The following is a 23820-nucleotide window of genomic DNA, read 5'->3' as shown; positions in this document are numbered from 1 at the left end:
CTACCACAAAAGGTGAATGTGCCATCATAAAATCACAGTTACATCATGGGGCCAAACTGGATGCAGTCATGAGGAAATGTTTATTGCAGTTTGAGTAACCATTACAAGTTATATCACATAACCATCGGAAGCAGGGATTTGTGCGATATACAGCCAAACTTGTGCGTTTTTCCCACCAAAACAGGAAGAATTAATTATTGCTCCAAATAAACTAGTTCCTTGCATGGGTTTCCCCCCAGCATATGCATTAGTGTTGTTGGGAATTTCCATTACACTGTTTTTGGAATGATAGTTGGGTAATTGGGTCAGTTACAATAGGGTGACTGACTATATGGAGTAAACTGGTTACATTCAGTAACTTAAATCTCAGTGAGAAAGCTTGAGGCCAAGCTGCAGGTCAGGCCTGTCCCATCAGGCTCCACATTGAGCTTTTTGACCACTCCATCTTCAATCAGCATGACATACCTGCACACACACACAATCAGGACCAGCAGAGGCAACTGAGACATTAAAGAGTCGCTTCCACATGAAAATGAGAGGTAGACTGAATTATACTTTTATTTGATGAGATGTCAACTTCACAATTTGTGTCAGACTAGCCACCTTATTTTTAATGTAGGAGCAGTTGTGGCCATTTCTAACTTGAACTCGCTTCTGTTATTTTAGCTGTACAAAAACAGTATATTAAGCCACTTGATGTTGCCACTTGATTTAATATGGTAATTATAAATGCACTAATTTGTAGCCCAAACAGTTTTACCATTTTCTGGACTTTGCCATTCTAGTTATCTATAGCGCCTAATGAATCGGATCTCACACATTCACAGAAAATAGCTTAATTCCACATTGCCAAATAAGGTGGATACCATAATCATAATTATGGGCAGTGTTGGGGGAAGTTACGTTTAAAAGTAATGCATTACAATATTGTGTTACTCCCTAAAAAAGTAACTAATTGTGTTACTTTTTATGAAAAGAAATTAGTTACATTACTTTTGCGTTACTTTTTCTCACCTGGGCTGGGCTTGCTTGTGTTTTTTATAATAACAAAAAAAGTTCTATTTTTGGCAAATGTTAAGGCCCTTTTACACAGAGTGAAATGGATATTTACACCTGTACAGTAGAGGACGCAGCTCAAACAAACCTTTCAGCTGTGATGCCATTCTGGATTAAAGAAGAATAGGACTCAGGAGAAGGAAGTTCAACACTCTTATTTCTAAATCTAATCTAAAGTATTTTTGCTTATTAGTATGATTGAATTCGATCATCGAAGGTCAGCAACAAAGAGAGATTAATAAAGTGAGATTAAATACATAAAGTATATTTGTGTAATTTAATATATTAAATTATTACAGGTTTGCATAAAATTCTTCATTTTGAGGAATACTGAATGTTTTTGTGCAAGTGAGATGAGTAAATGCATGTTCACATTTAGTCTAGAACTACAATAATCATCATGTTTACACTGAGCACACAACGCCTCTGCACTTACAGTACCCGCTTTCTCTCAACATGGGGACAAGGAGAGCTGTCGGTCAATAAATGTGAAAAAGTAACTTGTGTTACATATTTGAAAAAGTAACTTAGATATTTTGTAAATTGAAAAAGTAATGCGTTACTTTACTAGTTACTTGAAAAAAGTAATCTGATTACGTAACAAGTTACTTGTAATGCGTTACCCCCAACACTGATTATAGGACATGGTTTTTTTTAGGAAGACTGTCATCTTACCTTTGAGACCTCAAATTTCCAAGCACCTGGAACAAATGGTCATTGTCCAGGAAGAGATCCACAGCCTGTATAGAGAAAAATAGATTTATAATATCTATATTTACAAAACATCTCAGACAGCACTGAACATTTGGGACAGCATTTTAAAGTAAAATAACACTTAATCCTGTAATATTTTCTGATTTCAATGCATCCAGATCTATAATATGTCCTATGTGCATTGATCGGCATAAAAATTCTGGAAATAGCCCATGGATGAATGTGCTTCAAAAGCAATTGTCACCTTTGTGAACGCTCCTGTGGGATCAGCCAGCATCCGCACCTAGAATAAATCAACCATTTAATGACTCTATAGATAAATCCTTAAAGAGACTAATTAGACTGTGTTTTGGTAAAAAAAAAACAGGTTAATGAAAGGGCGGAGACTTTCCCCACCTTGCCATCTGCTCCGTTCTGTTTTCCCCAGGCGGACATGACAAACACATCATTAACAGACACACATGCGATCTCACCCACACCTCTGGCCCTCAAATCCTCAGCCATCTCTACGAACCCTGGGAGATGAGTCTGACAAAACACGAGTGAACAGAGTAAAGACAAACGAGCATGTGACACAGGTGCTGCAGTAATAGGATGAAAAGAGACGTGCATATATTCATTCAAAACTAACATGTTATTATTCAAATTAGGTTTATTATATTACCTTCACAAACTTATGTTATTACACAGGGGTCTTCATCCTTTTCTGGGACCACTTGTGTGTTGTATTTCAGGCCTGGCCATTAATAATATGCTTAAAGTACTATATTAATGTATTTACATAACTTAATGCATAAATGATGCATTATAAAGCCATTCAATTAAACATGAAATCAAAAATCGATAAATCTTTTTTCTTTTTTTTTTTATGAAATATTGCAGTATTTAACAGAAATAATTTATCTGTGCACAAAATTTGATTTTTTTAAAGTGCCCTCATAAACTTCCCCTCCCTGTCACAATATAGGGAAGAAAAGACGTACTAAAACTTCTGTTTCATATTATTGATGTACTGAGCCATTGTATATAATTTATTTTAATGTGATAGAGAGAATAGATTAGCAAATTTAGCTTCTTAGCTTTGGTTGAAGTTAACAGTAGTGTATTTTTAATGCATATATATATATATATATATATATATATATATATATATATAGTACTCTGGGTTCAGGCCAAATTCTGAGCTTGGAGCCCTCCCCTTGGACAGTACGCCAAATACGCATAACCTTTGGGAGACATATCAAAGTTCAAAAGAGCAATGCCAAATGTCAGTTTTATTGGTGCCAACAGAGCAAATCTTGGGCTGTGCCCATGGCCGAATCACAGTCGTGCTGATATACAGTCATATCACACGGCTACTCGGCACAGCTATATATATATATATATATCACAAAACTTAGCTTGAGATTGAATAATAATTGGTAGCAGTAATTTCAGCAGATCTCACGTTGGTACCTTTGAACATCCGGGAGTGAACGCTCCTGGCACGCCAAAAAGCACTCCTTTTTTGCCTTTAAAGAGTTCAGCTATTGAGATGCTATTCCCCGGGTCTCCCTCCTGGACCTCTACAGCGGGAAGACGTTGACCAACCTTGAGGAGGCGAAGAACAGTAGCATGAATAATGCAGAATAAAACGCATAAAACTGATCAAACAGCTTCATTTCTTAATCCATTATTTATAAGTGAGTCAATTCATTGCCACAGCAACACAAACACCAGAGCTCTGATGACTACATCTGTTCCAGTTTCAGAGATCATGTGCTGTCACCACAGTCACCAACACACACTTTAATAAGTTTGGACACACTTGACTGAATGATTCTTGTGATCTTAAAAACCTTATGATCTGAAGTCTTATGCTTCAATGCTTTAATTTATTTTTGTATACGAATATAAGCTGTGCCTACATATGAATTTATATGCAAAAGCTAAATTGTAATGTATTTTTTATGCATTGAACTCAATAGTCAAGGAAAAGCAGCCAACGAGTGTCCAGCAAACATGGGAACTCCTTCATGGCTCACTCTTAACTTTAAAACAAAAAAAATCAATAGAGTGAATTCAGGGTGATTGAGACACTTTTTTGCCGTTGAGGTGACTTGGAAAAAGTAAATCAGAATCAATCAGAATTCACCCTATATTTAAGGACTATATATTGTAGAAGGTTGCAAACCAAATATTATAATATTTTATATGAATTTTTGCAATCCTGCTATTGGCTCAATATGGAAACTTTCTATGATTTTTGCAATTCTCTAGCAATAAACATTAAATAGTCATAAAAATACATACACATACACTATATATATAGTTTTTGGAACTGACACTGTGCATCTTCTATAAATTGGTAAAGTTCGAATGGTTGATTCGAGTACTTGAGATACCAATACTAATTACTAAATACAATACCTAATTCCCAAAATACCATTTGTGATCTTTCATGATCTTTCTGCTTTACTAAATTTAAATTGTAGACAATATCCACAATAGATGTGTCCAAACTCGTGTCTGCTAATGTATGTAAAATCTGATATGTTACTTGATAATGTTGCTGTTAGATAAAACTTAAATAACTGCGTTTTCTTCTCTCCGCGCATATTGGTTCAATATTGAACAAACAAACGATAACATTTAATAAAGGTATGTAGCCCATAAATTATGGTGTTGCCATAACAAATCACGAACATCGGAGCAAGCGCGCGTCGCGCGACAAACGCCAACGCGCATTCTACTTGCGCGTCAGGCCTACAAGGAAATAGTTTACTTCCTCATTGTCTCACTTTGCTTTAACTGGCTGCCCACAACATATTTGAATAAGAAGCAGAAATAGGACATCGCAGCGAAAATATCATTCTGCTCACGTAACATCACAAACACACACCCGTGCTTATGTTATGAAATGCGCGCAGTAATAATAAAAAAAAAACTCATGGCCGCCACTATTCCAGAAGCATCTAATGCGTTTATTTTAGGCACCGTGCGGCGAAAATAGTGCCAAGGTCGTGTGCAAAAGAGGACGACAGTCCTGTCTCTGGATGTGCCTGGTAAAAGTTCTTACCTTGATCGGCATGCTGGTGATGAGTGTGGAGTGCAGCAGTCTAATACTGTGGGCGGCACGGACGCCTTTCTGTAGTAGCGTAGTGGAAATCATCGCTTTATATACCAGCATAGACTGGCACAGCAGCGCCTGCGGGAACGCGCTCATCCAGCCGTCACGCCTCCCCTCCCCTCCCCGCTACTAAGGATCTATCAAAGCATCTGCTCACCTATGACTACTCCCTCTTATTAACTGTATTACTCTAATAAGGATAACATACTGTTATTAGGACAGTACTTAACTTCATCAATTAACTGTTATGCAGGATGAAAAAACCGCTCCCTCACTATTTGTCTCACTGTTTTTTTCTTGTCCTTGCTGTAGGTGATGGCATTGTTTGTTTTTATTATTGTTCTATGAAACAGGTGTACATTTCTGTAGGAATTCCAGATAATGTGTTCAGTTGTTGTGTTAATGTGCTGGGATATATATGCCTTCAGAAAGGTAACAGTTAAAGGCACAATATGTGAAACCATGGAAACGCCAAAGACAATATTATTATGTGTTTTATTAGACAGGTTAGCAAATGTTTGTATGGATACATTAATAGACAGAAAACAAATTGTTATATAACTCAATACAGTACGTCTTATTGTTTAAATCTCATTTTCTTAATTTACAGCGAGTACCATGTTTACCATGATTTCTGACCGAGCCCCGTCCCGATTCTTTCCCACTGGACTGTGGATCATCTGCTACTGACAAACTTAACAACAAACATGATAAAGAAAAGTGACTTTAAAGGGTTAGTTCACCCATAAATGAAAATAATGTCATTAATTACTCACCCTCATGCCGTTCCACACCCGTAAGACCTTCGTTCATCTTCGGAACGCAAATAAGGATATTTTTGTTGAAATCCGATGGCTCAATGAGGCCTCCATAGCCAGCAATGACATTTCCTCTCTCAAGATCCATTAATGTACTAAAAACATATTTAAATCAGTTCATGTGAGTACAGTGGTTCAATATTAATATTATAAAGCGACGAGAATATTTTTGGTGCACCAAAAAAAACAAAATAATGACTTATATAGTGATGGCAGATTTCAAAACACTGCTTCAGGAAGATCTGGAGCGTTATGAATCAGCGTGTCGAATCATGATTCGGATCACGTGTCAAACCGCCAAACTGCTGAAATCACGTGACTTTGGCGCTCCGAACCGCTGATTCGATACGCTGATTCATAACACTCCGAAGCTTCCTGAAGCAGTGTTTTGAAATCGGCCATCACTATATAAGTCGTTATTTTGTTTTATTTTTGGAGCACCAAAAATATTCTCGTCGCTTTATAATATTAATATTGAACCACTGTACTCACATGAACTGATTTAAATATGTTTTTAGTACCTTTATGGATCTTGAGAGAGGAAATGTCATTGCTCCCTATGTAGGCCTCATGGAGCCATCGGAATTCAACAAAAATATCTCAATTTGCGTTCCGAAGATTAACGAAGGTCTAACGGGTGTGGAACGGCATGAGGGTGAGTAACAAATGACAGGATTTTCTTTTTTGGGTGAACTAACCCTTTAGTTTGTCCTCGAAGAGTAATTGCAAAGGGTTTTTTTTCTTAGTGTTTTGAATTATGCAATAATAAAGGGAAAATACTGTATGATGCAACAAGTTTCAACTTCCTTTTAATGATGCATTATCTCACCAACAAACTGAATACTGAAAAATATTGACAGACAAATAAAGATTTTACGAAATATGTCTGCAGGGCCGTATAGCTAGTGAAGTGAATGGGGGAAATTATTCTAGCTGCTCACCGGTCAGTAATAATTTTTTAATTTTTAAGAAGATGGCATCAGTCAGGGAGCACAGAATTAGTATAGACACCTGTAATGTTTGTGGGGAAAGTTGGCACCTGGTTCTCAATCCTGTCCTGGAGCACAACCAGCCCTGCACATTTTGTATGTCTCCCTATATCTGGCACACCCATTTCAGGTCTTGCAGTCTCTACTAATGAAATGAGCTGAATCAGGTGTGATAGATGCGGGAGACATACAAGATGTGCAGGGCTGGTGGCGCTCTGGACAGGTTTGTGAACTGCATTAGATGATTTAGGCTAACTGTATACTCTAAACCATGAAAAATCCTGCTTCTTTCATATATCTTTAACACAATATCCATTGCAATTAATCATGCTGGAAACAATTATCACCTAGAACACTCATTTAAGAAATATAAGGCAAGTTGTAAAGAACAATTGTTTCTGGTCATCTGTAATGTCTCCCCACAGAATAAAACAAGTCACTGCTGTACCATTTTCCCTTCTTGAAAGACTTTTTCAAAATGACTTTTCTCAGCGGAAACCATCGGTTTTTAATTAGGCTACCAAGGTCTAAAGAACACCGGAAAAATACCATTGTGTACAGTATTATATAACTAAAGAAAGAAGGAATTGGTATGTGATTAACACCAATTGAAAGCACCAAACTGTGTTTGAACAAGTCATATCATTTAAATGTACACAATATCAGTGCTAAACGCATAAAAATAATGCTTTCTCACTTAAAATCAGTCAAATACGGTGCTGCCTCATGTGCACTAAAGGTAAATATGTAGCCTAATTAATGTTAAATCTTCGAAAATTAAAGTTAAATCTTTGAAATGAATCTGAAATATTGTTTTCTACGAGTAGACATGGTTTATTTTATACAGAATCTTAACTGCCGGAATTTACACAGCTCCCAGCAGCCCAACTACAAACTAGATAAAAAAGTTCGTCGAGACAAACTTTAAGTTGGCTTGAAAAAGTCGGTCCAGAAAGTTTAAAGTAGTTCATAAAGTTTAAAGTTTGAAAGTTTTCAGTTTGAAAGTTTGGTTTTAGTTTAGTAGTTTTGAGATAGATAGATAGAGTCAGGGTAATCAAGGTGGTTGCTAGGGTGTTATGCGGTTTCTAGGGTGCTCAGGGTGGTTGCTAAGGTGTTGCTATGCGGTTGCTAAGGTACTCAGGGTGGTTGCTAGGTTGTTGCTATGTGGTTGCTAGGGTACTCTAGGTGGTTGCTAAGGTGTTGCTGTGCGGTTGCTAGGGTACTCGGGGTGGTTGCTAAGGTGTTGCTATGCGGTTGCTAGGGTACTCGGGGTGGTTGCTAAGGTGTTGGTATGCGGTTGCTAGGGTACTCGGGGTGGTTGCTAAGGTGGTGCTATGTGGTTGCTAAGGTATCCTGGGTCCTTGCCAGGGTGGTCCTATGTGGTTGCTAAGGTACTCGGGCTAGTTACTAGGATGTTGCCAGATTGATTTGTGTGGTTGCCATGGTGTTCTGGTTGGCTGCTATGCGGTTGCTAGGTTGTTCTGGGTGGTTGCTATGAGATAGATAGATAGATAGATAGATAGATAGATAGATAGATAGATAGACAGAAACAGATATAGATAGGAAGATATAGATAGATAGATTTATATAGATAGATTTAGATAGAAAGATAGAAATAGTCTTACTTAAAAGTGCTTACTTAAAAAATAGTTGTTCCATATGGCATTACTATAATCCACATCCACATATTACCATGAAAAATACCATTTTTGAAAAATGTGTAAGAACATAATAAGTGCATACATTTCTGTCATTCATTTGGCAATGATAGATAGATAGATAGATAGATAGATAGATAGATAGATAGATAGATAGATAGATAGATAGATGAGTTTATGAGTTTGAATGAGTTTAGATAGATAGATAGATAGATAGAGAACAGATAGATGAGAAGTGATAGATAGATGATAGATGAGTTTATGAGTTTGAATGAGTTTAGATAGATAGATAGATAGATAGATAGACAGATAGATAGAGAGAGAGAGAGAGAGAGAGAGAGAGAGAGAGTTTGAATGAGTCTGAATGGCAGTAATAGTACATAGAATGGCAGCTTCATTGAGTCTAATGGGCTTCAGTGTGTTTAAATTTGAATTTTTGACAGTTGGAGTTTGATGGAATGTTCAGATTTTCAATGTAAGTCAATGGGAGTTTTTTCCAGTTTTAATCAGCATTTTTAGGAAAACCATAAGTCGGATCAGTCTGAAAAGATATAGCAACTCGAGTCAGAACAGTCTGGAGGTCTAGTCCGAGTTTGGTGGTTGTAGCTTGAACAGTCTAGGAGGAGTAGCAGGGCAAAATTTAGTCTAAGAAAAATAAGCTTAAATAGAATATCAATAAGTTGGCTTTTTCAAGCCAACTTAACAAGCCTAAATATTTTCACACTAATCCGAAATGGCCTCACGATGGCGCTGTTTCCGCGCTGGTCGCGTGCACGTATGTGAGGTTATACAGCACATAACCACATGGGGGCAGTATGAAAGCACACATGTGCAGGTGGTACGATGCGTCTGCACGTTATGTTTCTCCCTCAAAGCACTATTTTACCGCCTGTCTCACTTAAAGATAAGTGTTTTATTATATACTCCATAATTTATCGGTGTAATGGTACGAAACAAATTTTTTTGATACATTTAAAGTAACTGCAAACAACGGGAGCTCTCGATGAAAGACTAGCACCACTTGCAGATTTGAATACAACATGTAAACAATGGAATGGACCAAAGACTTTACATGAAGGTTCATTGATTAAATAAGCCTTAAATCTAAAAATTGACATTGTTTTCGAGCACATGAAAGAACAGACAGGATAATGACAAAACGACATAGAAATCCAATGACAAGTGATGACGCGTGTTAATTTATTACAAAACACATTGACACTGACAATATTTTAAAATACCTCTATTTTCCTGTTGTTTTAGTGTTTGCTTTCTCTTCACAGTGATTCAATATGAACAAAGTTACTACTGCTGAACCACTGAGGTTTACAAAAAGGAAACAAAAAAGCACAGACATTTACAATCATTTGACTTCAACCCACACAAATACCAGAACAATAATATTAATAAACATCCGCAAATTGAGTAAAAAATAGATTTTAATCTTTTAAATACAATATTTTGGAATACAAATATTGATTTGCTCTTTACTGTACTTATTACTATTGACTGTTATCACTAGTGTTAATGTTGAGGTTTGATTTACAGTATATGAATATACAGTAAAATGTGAAAACAAACATTTTGGTAAATTCTGGTATTGCTCATTTACATAAATATACACAGACACACAAAAACACCTAGCCATGAATTTAATTTATCTCTCAATCATATGTTATGTTCTAAGTCTGACAGACAAAATGGCTTTATATAATGCTTACCATTATGAAAACACTACTGTAATATCATCATTATATTAGAGTTATTATTGACACAAACATTGACATATTTTACAGCTGTCTTTGAATGGACCCACTCATTCATGGTTATGTACACAAATCATGACATCCCAATAACCACTTAGGAGAGACATTAACTCCTGTGTATAAAAGAAAAAAAAAAAAAACACTGAAATGTTAGAAAAGGGAAAAAAAATAATCCTATTTTAGCTTCGATAAACGCATATAGATTGAATAAAAAATTAAACCAAGTTTATTGAAATATCCCAAAATTCCCTTAACAGCCAAACTGGCGGTATTTTGAAGAAAAAAAACAGAGAAAAAGAGGAAGTTTTGCAGTGATCAACACATATTAGTGCCTGAAATCTGCAATACTATATTGAACAAAAGAAAAAGAAAGAAAAGACACAGGAATATAATGTCCACTGGCTTTCATATGTCTTAAAGTTAGTACTTCAACTACAAAAAGAGAAATCTAAGAAACAATTCAATACAAAACAGACATTTTACAACATTCTCCCAAATGAATTGCTTTATTTCAATACCAAACCTGAGGCCAAGCTTCATAGTGTATATGGAAAAACCAAAAACTAAAATCATGCCATGAGCACAGAATGAGCAACAGCAACTCATGATCATCCAAAAGGCCTGAAATCACAATACGTCTCCTCAGTATTTAGGACTAAAACCCAGATTGAAACTAGTCTTGAGCTGAAAATATAAATATCAACCATGGAAGATTCTTTCCATCTGCTTATATGACGTGTATTTGCAGTGAACCACTTTCAGAGCGCTCATACAATCATTGCTGCAAACAACATACAGTGAAAATCACCCTAAAAATGTGGCGTCACCTCCGAGGTCTGACTCTGTACATCAGTGGTTTTTAATTTTAGTACTTAAATTGGCCAAACTGGCAACTGGCTTTTCTTCCTCCTGTTTTCACGTGTAGAATAAATAAAAGGTAGCTCTGAACAGAGTATGATTGCATATAATACCAGACGAGCGTCTGCAAACAAACTGTGAGGAGACTACGCAAAAACACATCTTAAAAGAACCCAACGAAGAGTCACGAAGCGACGGCTCTGGTTGAGCCCATTTCGTGAGGCTTTCCAATTTGCATTTAATGTTGCTCTGCACCACAGAGGCTTTCAGTCTGAATATCACGGAACGAACCTCAGACGTAGACTGTCCGGCTGCGTCCACGTATAAATGGAGGATAACAATAAAGAATATGATCTTTCCTCTGAATGAATGAAAAATGTCTCCAAACGACTGACTCCAAATGGCTCAATCGGTCACAAGCAGGCCAGTGTCATCTGAAAAATTGAGGACATCACCGGAAGGTCCCACGGCATCCAAACAAATGATCACAGCAAAAAAAAAAAAAAAAAAAAAAAAAAAAAAAAACTACAGTAGTGGCCTACAGGAGGAAAAAACTCCCCGTTTACCCTGATTTAGATGCACTGTTGGTTCAGTTCAGCATTTATAGTACCCACAGTCTCATGTTCACACAATCCATATCCCAAAACAATAATGTTAATCTTTTAAAACACATAGCTTTTATACATAGGACGGCCTGGATTTCTTGGAAATTAAAAAAAAAAAAAAAAAAAAAAACTGTCTTTGTTATGCGACTACTCCACTAGTTAATTTCATTTCAAAGCAGGACGTGGTAGGGCAGCCTCTCGTTTTTTTTTTTTTTAAAAATGGCTGACATCAAATGGGTTATGAAATCTTTCATATTGCTTACCGTAATATGATGTTGCAGTATATTTGCAGTACCAGTGTACACCAGTAAACTAAGATTTGTCTCTCCTCCAGTAAGTCTTCACTTATGTTTTGCATATTCCACAAAAAGCTAGCGGGACGAAGATAGATAGCACTTGTAGTATGGCGAGTGCATTATAAAAGACATTAACTTTACACAAGTGCCTTTTATGCACAAATTTAAGGAGAAAAAGAAAGCTTACTCGATTATAACTGTAGTGATAGTGACTGTTTCGGTTGCCTACTATCAGTAAAGGAGGAGATATCACTGAATCGTATGATTCAAGTAAGAGTTCATATTGCTGCAGTCTCAGTAGGCGCCCTTGGCACGTAAATTTCTCTGAGTTTACAGTAATGGTTAGCTCCTAGAAACACTTATCAGGATGGCCGTGAAGTGACAGAATGAATTACACGTTTGTCTGTGGTTCACCTAACACTGACATATATAAATATGAAGTGTGTCTGAACTGACCCAAGCCTATGTTGACGTGGTACCCATTGAAATCAAATGAAGGAGGAGGATTGGATGCGAAAGACCAGTACTGGCGGACAGCTACAAAGCGTCTTCTTCATATTCAACCCAAAAAAAGTGTTTTCTTTTGGCTTTTGTAGCCCTTGCACACACAAAAAGACTTTGGGCAAGTTTTTTGCCCTTTTCTTCATCCTTCATCCATCTGTCATCTATTCTCTAGGGTGAGTCCATCATGGCCTCCAGCATCTCCAGGAAGAGTTTGTGCATAGGCACCCCGCCACGGGTCTTAATGCTGTAGAACGTGGTGAGGGCCCGGCCAGCGGTCTGCCTGAGGAGGGGCAGGGTGAGGAGGAGTCGTCCGGCACGCTGGGGGTCGTCGGGGCGTCGCTGGACTTCTAGCTCCAGCAGAGCCTGATGCAGCAAGTCCCGTAACTTCTGCACAGCCTCCATGTCCTCAATGTACACCGAATCTGAAGAGAGGGGAAGAAGGGGACGTGTGTTTAGAACTCAAATCTAAATAAATCCATTATGTCATTCTAGCAATTGTGCTAATTTAATTTATATGAAAGAATGCAAAAATTTGCAAATAAAACAAACATTTCTTTATGAGAACAAAATAGTCACTTCCCGAGAAACTAGTACAAAATATAAATAGTAACTACTATGGGTATAACGGACGGTACATGTATTCGTCAAGCAGTTAGGTGACAAATACAGTCAGCCACAGGCGATCCACACTCCGATCCAGAAGGGGGCACACGCAGTAATACAACGCTGTTTGATAACCACCACAACAGAAAAAAAGAGCAAAAGAACAGCGCATATGCAAATAACTCAAATGTGTCTTTCTTTGCTCATGGACAAAGGAGGATTGAAAGTCTCGCGTACTCAACTGTGCGCGAAAAATTAAGTATAGGTGGGTTGGGCTTAAAGGTGCAATGTGTAAATTTTAGGACGATCTATTGACAGAAATGCCTAAATGGACAAACTGCTCTACAGAGCATGTTCGATTGACTAGCTACTCTCTGCTGTCTCAGACGACAATATATTTGTCCTGGCCACCGTAGCTTCTCTATATTGCAATTCGCAACCTCACCGCTGAATGCCGCTAACATTTACACACTGCCTTTAAGCTTTGAATGTTTAAATATAGTTCAAGTGGAGCAAATTGTAACACTCCTAATGCACAAGTTTTATTTTTCATTATTCTGTTTATTTTGTACTCTTATAACACAAGATGCTTTTCAGTTTTGTAGCTGATTGTGACCAAATACCATTTGTTTTTTATCAGCCTGGCAAAAAAATATGACCCATGCAAGAGTGAATCCTGTTTACTGCTTAGTACTTAATACACAAAAAGGAGCCTGTACTGTACCGACTAAGGGACTAAATGTTGCTTGGTGGAACAAACTGTGATTTGAACTACTCTGTTCAAAATAAAATAAAAGAAACCTAGCATTGTGGATTTGTTCCTTTGTCTGGTAACACTTTAGGGTCCAATTCTCTCTATTAATTAGTTACTAGGATATTGTCTGTTGTTTATTAGTACTTATAAAGCAGATATTAATGCCTTATTCTGCATGACTATATTCTACATCCCTTAATCCTTCCCCATACCTAAACTTAACAACTGCCTTACGAACTATTAATAAGCAGTAATTAGGGGTTTATTGAGGCAGAAGTTAATAGTTAGTTAATAGTGAGAATTGGACCCTAAACTAAAGTGTGACCATTTTTCCTATTGTACCAAAATCGTACCAAACCGTGACCGCAAAACCGAGGTACGTACCGAACCGTGACTTCTGTGTACCATTACGCCCCAAGTAACTACTATTGAAACCACTTTTATTGAAAAGTGGAAAATTGGATGCAGATGCTTTATCTCGAGTGACGTGTCAGACGTTACGTGAGGTTGTATTAGCCAATCATTTTGGCGTATATGAATGACCAAAACAATATTTTCTTTTCTTCTCAGGGTGAATTAATGCGTTTCCATCATAGTTTTTGCGCAGACCTTCTAACTGAAATAAAACATTTTTCCACATCAAGTGAGTGTTTAAATTTTTTATGTGCATTCAGGACATTTTTTGTATCTTAGCTTTTCCATTCAGCTATTTTATGGATTATCCCAAAATTTGCATAACATTATGTAGATTTAAACCCAAAAGATCAAGTTTGGTGACCCATGAATTGGCAAGTCGTGGAGACATTTGACCAATAGAGGACTTAAACATTAAAGATTTACCTCATGGCTAAATTCAAAGAACCATACCTCAATTTACTGCATCCTTTCTCAATAAAAGTATGAATTTCTTTAAACAAACAAACAAACAAACAAACAAAAAACGTACTGACTCAATTTTTGAACATTTATGTAAGCATAAGCATATGGTTTTAAATGTATTATTTTTTAATTTATTATTTATTAAAACGAATCCCTAGTACTTGACATCATATCCACGTTCGAAGAAATTCTGTATGCCCCAAGTCCAGCTTTATGAGGATTACCGCAAGAAGCAGTTATGAATGCAGGTAAGGAACAACAATTAAATAAATCTGATACATATAATATGAATCTTGTGCTAATTATTAACTGTTGTCACATGTGCTAAAGGTCACTGAACCCTGGATAAGTCTGTTGGTGGGGGTTAATATTTAGCATGTACACACAGATATGTGAGGCGTAAGGAAGAGGTCTTGGGTGTGTTCAAGATTCAAAGCATGCGACTCCCAGTATTTGCATAACAAATACAGATAATGTGGGTGAAGCAGATACGGGGGTTGAATTTATTATTTACAGTAATCAAAAGTTTCATGGGTTCTTCCAAGAGGGGGAAGAATTCATACAAGCAAACAGTGACAAGACAGGCACGTTTATGACACAAAACAGAATACAGTCTGGTCTTAATTACCGGGTGACTCAGTCAGGTCACGCGGGTTTTGATCAGAGGGTAACCAGTCGGTCAGGGAACAAAAATAGAAGTAGAATGGATGAGTCATTAATAGGAAAATCTTGACAGGAAGCGCACCTGAGTTGGTGAGCGCGATGGCCTTGAGCATGACGAACTCCTCGCGGTCCAGCTGCAGAGCCCTGAAACGGCGTGCGAGCTGGCTGATGGCAGCATTGAGTTCGGTCAGACCGGCCACACGAGACATCTCCTCATCCAGCACGAAGTCTTCAGCGAACACCACCTCGTCCTCACAGCCGAGAGAACGGTATGCCACCCCCAACACCAACACCTCCAGCCACACCGACTGCAGGACGGACATCTGGTCAGCCAGTGACAGAGAGAGGAAACCTGGATGAGGGAGGAAAAAGAAGGTGGTTGACGATACATGTCAAGTGGTGCAAAAAAAAGAAACTTCTTTTAAAATGACACGAAAAAGAGAAAACCACTTAACTGTTTACTGAATAATTATTTTGAAAAAATGTAAGCAATATTTGCTTAATTGACACTAGTGTGTTATAACGTTTTAAATACTATTGTTGCGCCGCCTTTACCTCAAAGCAATTGGCATTTTTTGCCACTCATTTACATAAAGTTGAACATTTCTCAGCTTTTTGACACTGTCAGCACTGCGCAAGCCTCCTACAGAGACTAAGAAAGTCCTGCTCATCTCAGATCTAGTGGACACTCACAGTAAGAGATGTGTTGAGACTAAGAGCAGGATGAGAGTTGTTGATAATGAGTACAGAGACACAGTGGACACTCACAATAGTGATCTAAAATTAGAGGTCTTGAAAATAGCCAGAGACTGACAAAATCTCTCCTTCCAAGACTGAACTCGGACGGCAATTAGGAGAAAAGTCTTCCACATTCTGACTGTAGCTCTGAATCGCCTGCTCCAGTTCCCTTCAATTATAATCTTTCTTTAGGCACCTGTTCTTTTCAGACAGGTGTGATTGATCAGCACTTTCCAGCAGTGCAGAAATGTGAGAACCATCAAATATCATTGATTAACAAGCTGCTGTTTTCTAGCTGGCATTGTCATAGCCTTCTGAAATGTTAGCCTGTTATCATAACATAGACCTTATTTGTGCAGCGCCATCTTTGATTTTTAATAGGAATGAAAGCGAGGTTGTGAGAGATAGACAAACATCTCTTCAGTGGGTTGTACTGTTATTTAATGTGTTTTGGATTGTTCTGCTGATGAAACACTGCAAAAATATCTTTCCAAGAAATTTCAGTAGACAAAAAACCCCAGACATTATGAGCTGTGGAAAATTATAAGTGATCTAGGAGCTTTCTACAGCTTTTTCCAGCGGATACCATTAAAAACAGAAGTCTATGCCTCACAGTCTCGCTTTCATACCTGTCATGGCGCTGCTCTAAATAAGGTCTTTTGGCATCTGATCAGCTCCTTCCAAACACAAAGTATATAAGTGGTATTTGGCTAGCAAGTAACACTTTTCCCAGTAAAAAGCATCAGTATAGATCACAAGATCAAGAATCTGCATGAGTAAACAAGTATTTATAACCACAGAGGAAAAGAGGATATTCAAAAGAAAATATCTGCTACTCTTAGCACGGACTGAAAGGGACCTTTGCTACTAAAATTAGTACTATTATACTACATTCTAGTGGGGGAAAATGAGCCCATCATAAGATCTGTTCCAGATTGTAAATTTTCAGTCGCCACAATCGCCACTGTCTGACCAATGTAAAGCAAAAACCACTGTCTTTATGTTTTACATGCCATTTATCTGAAATAGATTAAGCCATAATAACTGAAACCAGACCAGACTGCCATGAAAAAAAGCAGGAAATAGACTAATTAAACTAACACCAGAATAACAGCAGAATATACAAATTATATATATGTGCTATCATGTCTCTGGACCAGAGCAGACTGTGGGCATGCTGTGGCGGTTTGCGTAACACTAATGTGAAACCAGACTTAATTCGCCTTAATGGAAAGCATATTTACCCTGTCAGAATCGTTCCCTATTCCCTATATAGTGCACTATGTGCCATTCACCATGTAGAAAATAGTAAATGTGTGAACAAGTGACCGATTTCAGCCACAGCTTCAGCGTCTTTATAATGAAGGGGGCGGGATGCTTCAGATTCAGAGAGCATTTGATTGGACAAAAGATCTGATGAGAAGCTGAAGTGCAGCATGATGTCATCAAAATCATTGATCCATTTTGGCGGAAATGAGAGACTGCAAGTTTTGAATGCTTTTATCTTCTAAATGCGAATTTTGTCATTGTTTTGGAGCACACTAGCTTATAGATAACAGTAAGGCTAACATATTCATACTAAAAGCCCAAATTTCATGGGGACTTTAACAATACTTGCTAGTTTTTTTTGTTTTTTGTTTTTTTAAGTTTTAATCCCACTAAACTGGCAAACTTTCCTAATGAAATCCAGTAACTTTTCTCAACCTCTATTAACCTCAAAAAACTATGTTTCCAGGCAGGCTCATATAAAACCCTTAGTTAGTCAATAAAATAAGAGCATACGGGATCCAAAAAGTACTTTCCAGTTTCATGTGCAATATGAATCAGACAGTGAATCATGTCGTCAAAGGTTGAGACTATGTGGGAGCTTTACTTTAGCTTAATTTAAGTAACAGGAGAGTGAGTAACTTGTAGCTCAACACGAGAACAGCTTCCTTGACATGGTCTCCTTGCTAACCGTCTTGATGTTCCTCTTCTTGCTCTCACTTACCAGGAATGTGCTTGGCCCAGCCGATGATGACAACTAGTTCCCGGTCGGCCAGATCACATAGAGTGGTGAGCGTGCGCTGGGCCGTATCAGGCTGCAGGGGGTCTGGCATAGCAAACAGCTTTTCTGGCTCCGCCACCAGCAGATGAGACACAATGATGCTGGATGAGCCTGAAAGAAACAAACTAAACATTACTCAGCTGAATAATCAAGTCAAGCCAAAGTTTATTTATCAAATGTAAATAATTATATTTTTTAAAAATATAAAATAAAAAATAAAAATAAAAATATATAAAAAAAATGAAATAAATAGACAAATAATATTTTATTACCCTTCTCTCCCTCTTTCCTTAAAGGTATCGGTGCACTCTGGTACGTGGCATTCTCCACCTCTGGGCGTCTCTTGTACTTCTGCCGTCCGCCTCTGACTCGGTCCAGGCGGACTCCTACACCGAACGCACACACCAAACACAGAAAGAGGATTAAGGCATTGGCACTGCCTGTGGATCACACCGTACACTGTGAGGTACTTAGGTATCGTAAGAGAGAGGACTGGTTGTGCTGGCCATGTGCCTCACCTTCTTTGAGCATGCCTACTTTGAGGCACTTGGTGAAGCGACACGCCTGACAGGCCTTCCTGCGGCGCTTGGTGATCTCACATTCATTAGAGGCGGGACAACTGTACTCAATATTGCCTGTTGGATGGAGGTGAAGATGTTATAGAGTTCAAAGCAGTGTTTCCTACACAATTATGTTTTTGTAGCAAGAAGCCACCTGCTCTTCATAAAAAAAAATTATGTATTTATAAGCAATAAATATCCATAATATAAAAAGTATTTTGTAATTATTATTATTATTATTATTATTATTTAAAATATAGTTTTTAAATTAATTTAAATATTACCAAAAAATCTGTAACTACATGTTATATGAACAACCAGTCAGTAATGATATTAAGTTTTAAAAACGGTGATAAAGAAAACAGCATGACTGAAAGTAAAGACCTGCTGTTCAGTTATTGGATTCAGTGAATCAATTAAGTGAAGGATTGATTTGAGCGATTTATTAAAAGGAATTGGCTCATAAAAGCCGGATAAGATAATTTGTTTTCAAATCGGATTATACTTATGCTATACATTTATTTTTGTGTGCATCCAATGAAAACAACAGAATCGCAATAGACAGACATGCTGTCTTGGTATTATTTCAAGGAACACAATTTTTAATCTTATCACATTCAATTCTGGATAAACAGGACTTGTTTTTTCGAGAGGCTGACACAGCAGTGGCTCTCAGGGGAGTAGGAAACTAGACACGTTTTGTTTCAGACAGAATGAATTCATTCCAACTGATGAATCCAAACTTAGTGTTTATATGAACTCTAAAAGTGATCAGGTTGATGTACGTGTTTATGTCACAATCTTCAAATCAGGATTAATTTTTTGACATGCGCACACTGCGTTTCCTGCTGTTTATGCATACTATCCATTCTCCTAAATTGCTTCTTTTCTTTGTTTTAAAGGGTGGACTTAATATTTATCTATTTCGGGTCCTAGTTAGGAGACGACGAGCACATGAACCATTGTGCCGTGCTTCTTATATTCCCTTCCCATGCCTAAAACAAGCACCTGTGGATGAAAGTCCGAAACAAGGACTAGTGGGATGTCATCATGCTCCACTTGACAGACGATGAGTGGAAGGAGAATTTTAGAATGACACAACAGTCATTTATGACACTTCATTCAACAACTACAATAACTCGTTCCGTGCATCACCATCTCTACGTCATAGCACATCCATTTTCCAAGTTTCGGTTTTCAATTCAATCAAGTGTTTACATGTCTTCTCGATCGGATTAGAAAAGGTTTAAACCACCCCTTACAATCCGAATAAAATTGTAATCGGATTTGGCCAATTCATTCAGATTGACATGGTTACATGTGACTGTTTTATTCCGATTGTGCAACTAGTCCGATTACTTGGGGTCCACATAAACGCAGCTACTGATTCAGACAACTAGTGGGCTTGGCTTACTTACTAGTTATCTGTAACGACAAGTGAATCTGTTGCACAGTATGACATGCTCACCCTGTATGGTTCTTTTGAAGAAAGCCTTACAGGCTTCACATGAAGCCACTCCGTAGTGGTAGCCAGACGCCACATCTCCACACACCAGGCACAACCTTTTGGGAAGCGTGCTCAGCGCATACTTGCAGCGGCCTCCCCCGCTGCCGGTAGAGCCCTCCTCGGCTCCATCCGCACCCTCCTCCTTAAAATGGCAACGTAGAGCGGGCGTGTAAAGGGGCGGGGAGTAGCGGCCAGCACCTTCCCCTCTGGAACCCCCCCCTGCACTCTGAGAGGAGTCTGAGGACGCTCCTCCCGGGCTGGTCCTCCCATTGCCACCACCTCCTCCCTCAGGACTGCTGGGTTCAGCCTTTATGTACAGGTCGGAGCGTCGCTCTCTGGAAGACATGATACCTGTGAAGAAAATGTGAGACAATGATGAGAAAAGGGACCTTTTTAATTTTAACTTTATCATCATCATTGTCTTGAAGGTCAAGACTGAATGCTTTCACATTTGATTTGGGTCACTTTTAAATGTGGCTTTAAATTGGATACATATCTGATCTACATCAAAATGAATTCATGGGAATTACTACATCTGAATCCTGAATGTTAAAGGGTTATTTCACCCAAAAATGAAATTTCTGTCATTAATTACTCACCCTCATGTCGTTCCAAACCTGTAAGACCTTCGTTCATCTTCGGAACACAAATAAAGATCTTTTTGATGAAATCCAAGAGCTTTCTTTCATAGTCAGCAATTTAACTACCACTTTCAAGGCTCAGAAAGGTAGTAAAGACATCGTTAAAATAGTCCATGTGACTACCTTATAAACAGCTAAAGAGAATGACAGGGAAGAGAAGAAATTGTTGAATAAAGTCATTATTTTTGTTTGTTTTTTGCACACAAAGTATTCTTGTCGCTTCATAACATTAAGGTTGAACCACTGTAGTCACATGGACTATTTTAACGATGTCTTTAATACCTTTCTGGGCCTTGAAAGTGGTAATTAAATAGCTGTCTATGGAGGAGTCAGAGAGCTCTCAGATTTCATCAAAAATATCTTAATTTGTGTTCTTAAGATGAACGAAGGTCTTATGGGTTTGGAACGACACAAGAGGGTGAGTAATTAATGACAGAAATTTCATTTTTGGGTGAACTAACCCTTTAATTCAAAATGAAGTCATGCATGTAATGTCACAGAACAACCAGAGTTGAAAAATAATGGGGGTTTAGGTCAAAAACGCCACAGAAATGAATAAAAAAAGCCTCCAACTTCAAAATAAGGAAAAAATGCCCCTGTATGCTTTATTTTATTTTTTTATATTTACAAAATATGATGACGCAAGAACAAATGCTGTTTTTCCTAAATATCAGAATGCGTGCAAATGTGTTCCTGATTTTATACAACAGTTCAAATTAATATTAAGTGAGTTAAGACAATAATATCCGTTTTGCTCGTTATTGCGGTTGTAATGTAGGCCATCATTTAAATTTTTCTCACCATTTCGTACTTCTATATTCAAAATTTTATATTTAAAAAATAAAAGCAAATATCACTTTAATGGAAAAGTTAATTAGTGTTACTGAGAACAACCACCTCCCATTCAATAGGAGAAAGAACGCCCCATGATAAACCTGTGAGGACTACTACTAAAAACTAACTAAATATTCCAAGACTGTGCTGTTGTCAGCCTAGTGCATCTTGGCAGGTTATTAATGTAAACACATTCAGTTTGTCTTAAGTGAATGTAAACAGAAGGGACAAAAAAAATCCAATGTGTCTAAATACTGAATATGTGCATTAGGCCTTACTGTGTAAATGCAGCATAAGTCCCCTTTAAAAGGTGTCTTTTTTAAAGACGCAATAAATGGCAAACAGATGAAGGGACTAGTGTTTATTTTTCAGTAATCTTTGCTCTTCTTTTCATTTGGTTAACACGCAGGTGCATGCTGAGCAAGCAGACAGCATTCGAGCGCAGAGACGAACAAGCAATTATATGTCCACTCTCAAGCAGTGTTATTTTGGAAAGTCTCTTAACTGTTTTCTTTGTTTTCCCCATTTAAACATCCAAACTAACCAATTCACTACAATTAATCAAGCTTCCCACTAACCTGTGCTCACTCTATGCATGCAATACATTTAGACATCGTTAATCTTGATCTATGTTGAGATTTCATTCTGCTTGCAAAATAGCATATGTATGAATGAATACATAGATTCAGTTCAGTATTAATAAATTCAAACACAAGATCGACAGGCAACTTGTATAGCAATTCAAATAGATAAAAATGTATTAAAAGGGTTCTCCTAGTGAGCAGAACACACATTATGTACATGACAGAATTCTGCACAAATCTGTCCATAATCCCAGTGCCGTGGCCTCCGTCCACACCAGATTAGGGTCATTAATCCAGGAGAGTCGACCAATCGTCTAATTATACCTCCACAAAAGATGCCCTACAGACTCTTAACCGCTCCACGGTACCCACAGTTCATAAACCCCCCTCGGGGACAAACTGACCTATGATGCCATTTCTTAAATTTGCTGATCTTGCCATTTTATGCATTTAGTGAAAAAGAAAAAGGGTCCATCACATTAGCACATAAATTTACCCAAGATGCAGAACAACTGCCAAGTAGGGAACACAACCAGCAATGATACAAGCTCCTCATGATTACTGGAGCAATACTGGAGTTGTAGACTTTCTAAATGAGGTGCTAGTCATACATTTTCTTAAATATATATAGGTTAATGCACATATACGGACTCAAATCATGATTATATAGTCTTTGACCATAATCTGAGTGGCAGAAACTACATTTCTACCTTCATTTGTCCTCAGCGGATATCACACACTCACACACACATACTATTCCCCTTTCACCTGGTTGTGTGTGATATGTTGCAACTTTGGCGAGTGTGCAGAATGTAACTGTGCCCTAATGCCTCCAAGTCCACTGTACTGTCTGCCAAACACGTTCATTCTGCCTTTGCCACACTCACATAAACCTGAACTCTGATTTTAACCTATACTCTCCAACAGAATGGTATTTATATGATAAATTTGGAAGATGTGTGAAGACAGTAACATGCCACTTGGTCTCATTCTTTAGTTTTGCCCTGTTCAAGGAGTATTTCGCAATGCTTTGAGTACTCCACTGAACCCAATCACGTGGCTACAGTGAGGACACGCGCCGCTGCGCCGGTTCACAGGAGGCAAATGATCCGATCGCTCATTGTGAGGACAAGCTGAGATCTCTAAATCCCTCATCACACTGAACGAACCGGATATGGTGAAACGTTCCTGTTCAAACACATGTAAATGTCAGACTACAAAGGAAAAGGCGCAAACGGATAATGTGGTGTGAACCGTCGTCACGCATGTGCATTTCTCCCGCAGAAGTTCACGCGAACATCACTGATGTGCGATTTCCGATTCGGCTCTTTACATAGAAATAGTGGACTTTAGAAGGTCATAAATTTGATGTGGTGATGAGAACTGCAACACATTTCCGCGAGTCGGTTCTTTCGAACAATTCATTTCAAAGATCCGCTTCAAAACGATTTAGCGCTCTTTTGCGTCATCACGTAATCACGTGGGCCCTGTCATCACGGCGTGGCATTTCATGCTGCAAAACGCTGCAGTAAAGCCCTATGTATGCACATATTACTGTTTATTACGTTTTATTAATAAGGCAGCTTGTCGTAATTCATATGCCACAGTTCAGTTTGTTGCAGCCATGATTCAACTCA

The 23820-nt window shown here is 38.0% G+C and overlaps 2 protein-coding genes across 4 annotated transcripts in view; both read right to left on the bottom strand.

Annotated features, from left to right (window-relative positions):
* Positions 1–61: 61 nt before the first annotated feature.
* Positions 62–5049, bottom strand: prdx5 (peroxiredoxin 5). Its single transcript, XM_051878800.1, has 6 exons — positions 4829–5049; positions 3226–3360; positions 2167–2298; positions 2015–2053; positions 1732–1796; positions 62–465 (listed from the first exon to the last, which is right to left on the bottom strand). The coding sequence occupies exons 1-6, from the start codon at positions 4973–4975 to the stop codon at positions 360–362; spliced, it is 624 nt and encodes a 207-aa protein (XP_051734760.1). The 5' UTR covers positions 4976–5049; the 3' UTR covers positions 62–359.
* A 4466-nt stretch (positions 5050–9515) lies between these two features.
* Positions 9516–23820, bottom strand: part of esrra (estrogen-related receptor alpha) — a 20236-nt gene continuing 5931 nt past the window's right edge. For 2 of the 3 annotated variants that reach the window (XM_051878791.1, XM_051878790.1), the window contains 6 exons: positions 20086–20475; positions 18576–18692; positions 18330–18443; positions 18001–18168; positions 15355–15624; positions 9516–12795 (listed from right to left, as the gene is read on the bottom strand). In XM_051878791.1, the coding sequence (XP_051734751.1) occupies positions 12542–12795; positions 15355–15624; positions 18001–18168; positions 18330–18443; positions 18576–18692; positions 20086–20470 (1308 nt within the window). In that variant the 5' untranslated portion in view covers positions 20471–20475 and the 3' untranslated portion in view covers positions 9516–12541. Of the gene's footprint in view, positions 12796–15354; positions 15625–18000; positions 18169–18329; positions 18444–18575; positions 18693–20085; positions 20476–20723; positions 20900–23820 lie in introns of all 3 variants that reach the window. The other variant, XM_051878789.1, reaches the window with a different exon arrangement.

The sequence above is a fragment of the Ctenopharyngodon idella genome, chromosome 21, assembly GCF_019924925.1.
Source record: "Ctenopharyngodon idella isolate HZGC_01 chromosome 21, HZGC01, whole genome shotgun sequence".
Classification (NCBI taxonomy): Eukaryota; Metazoa; Chordata; class Actinopteri; order Cypriniformes; family Xenocyprididae; genus Ctenopharyngodon; species Ctenopharyngodon idella.
The sequence above is the reverse complement of the archived record's forward strand: the minus strand, read 5'-3'. Positions and strand labels throughout refer to the sequence as shown.

Coding starts and splice junctions, on each gene's coding strand:
- prdx5 (XM_051878800.1), bottom strand. CDS start 4,975: ATGAGCGCGTTCCCGCAGGCGCTGCTGTGCCAGTCTATGCTGGTATAT. Junction 2,054..2,166: donor AGAACGGAGCAGATGGCAAG/GTGGGGAAAGTC, acceptor GATTTATTCTAG/GTGCGGATGCTGGCTGATCC. Junction 1,797..2,014: donor CCACAGGAGCGTTCACAAAG/GTGACAATTGCT, acceptor TTCTCTATACAG/GCTGTGGATCTCTTCCTGGA.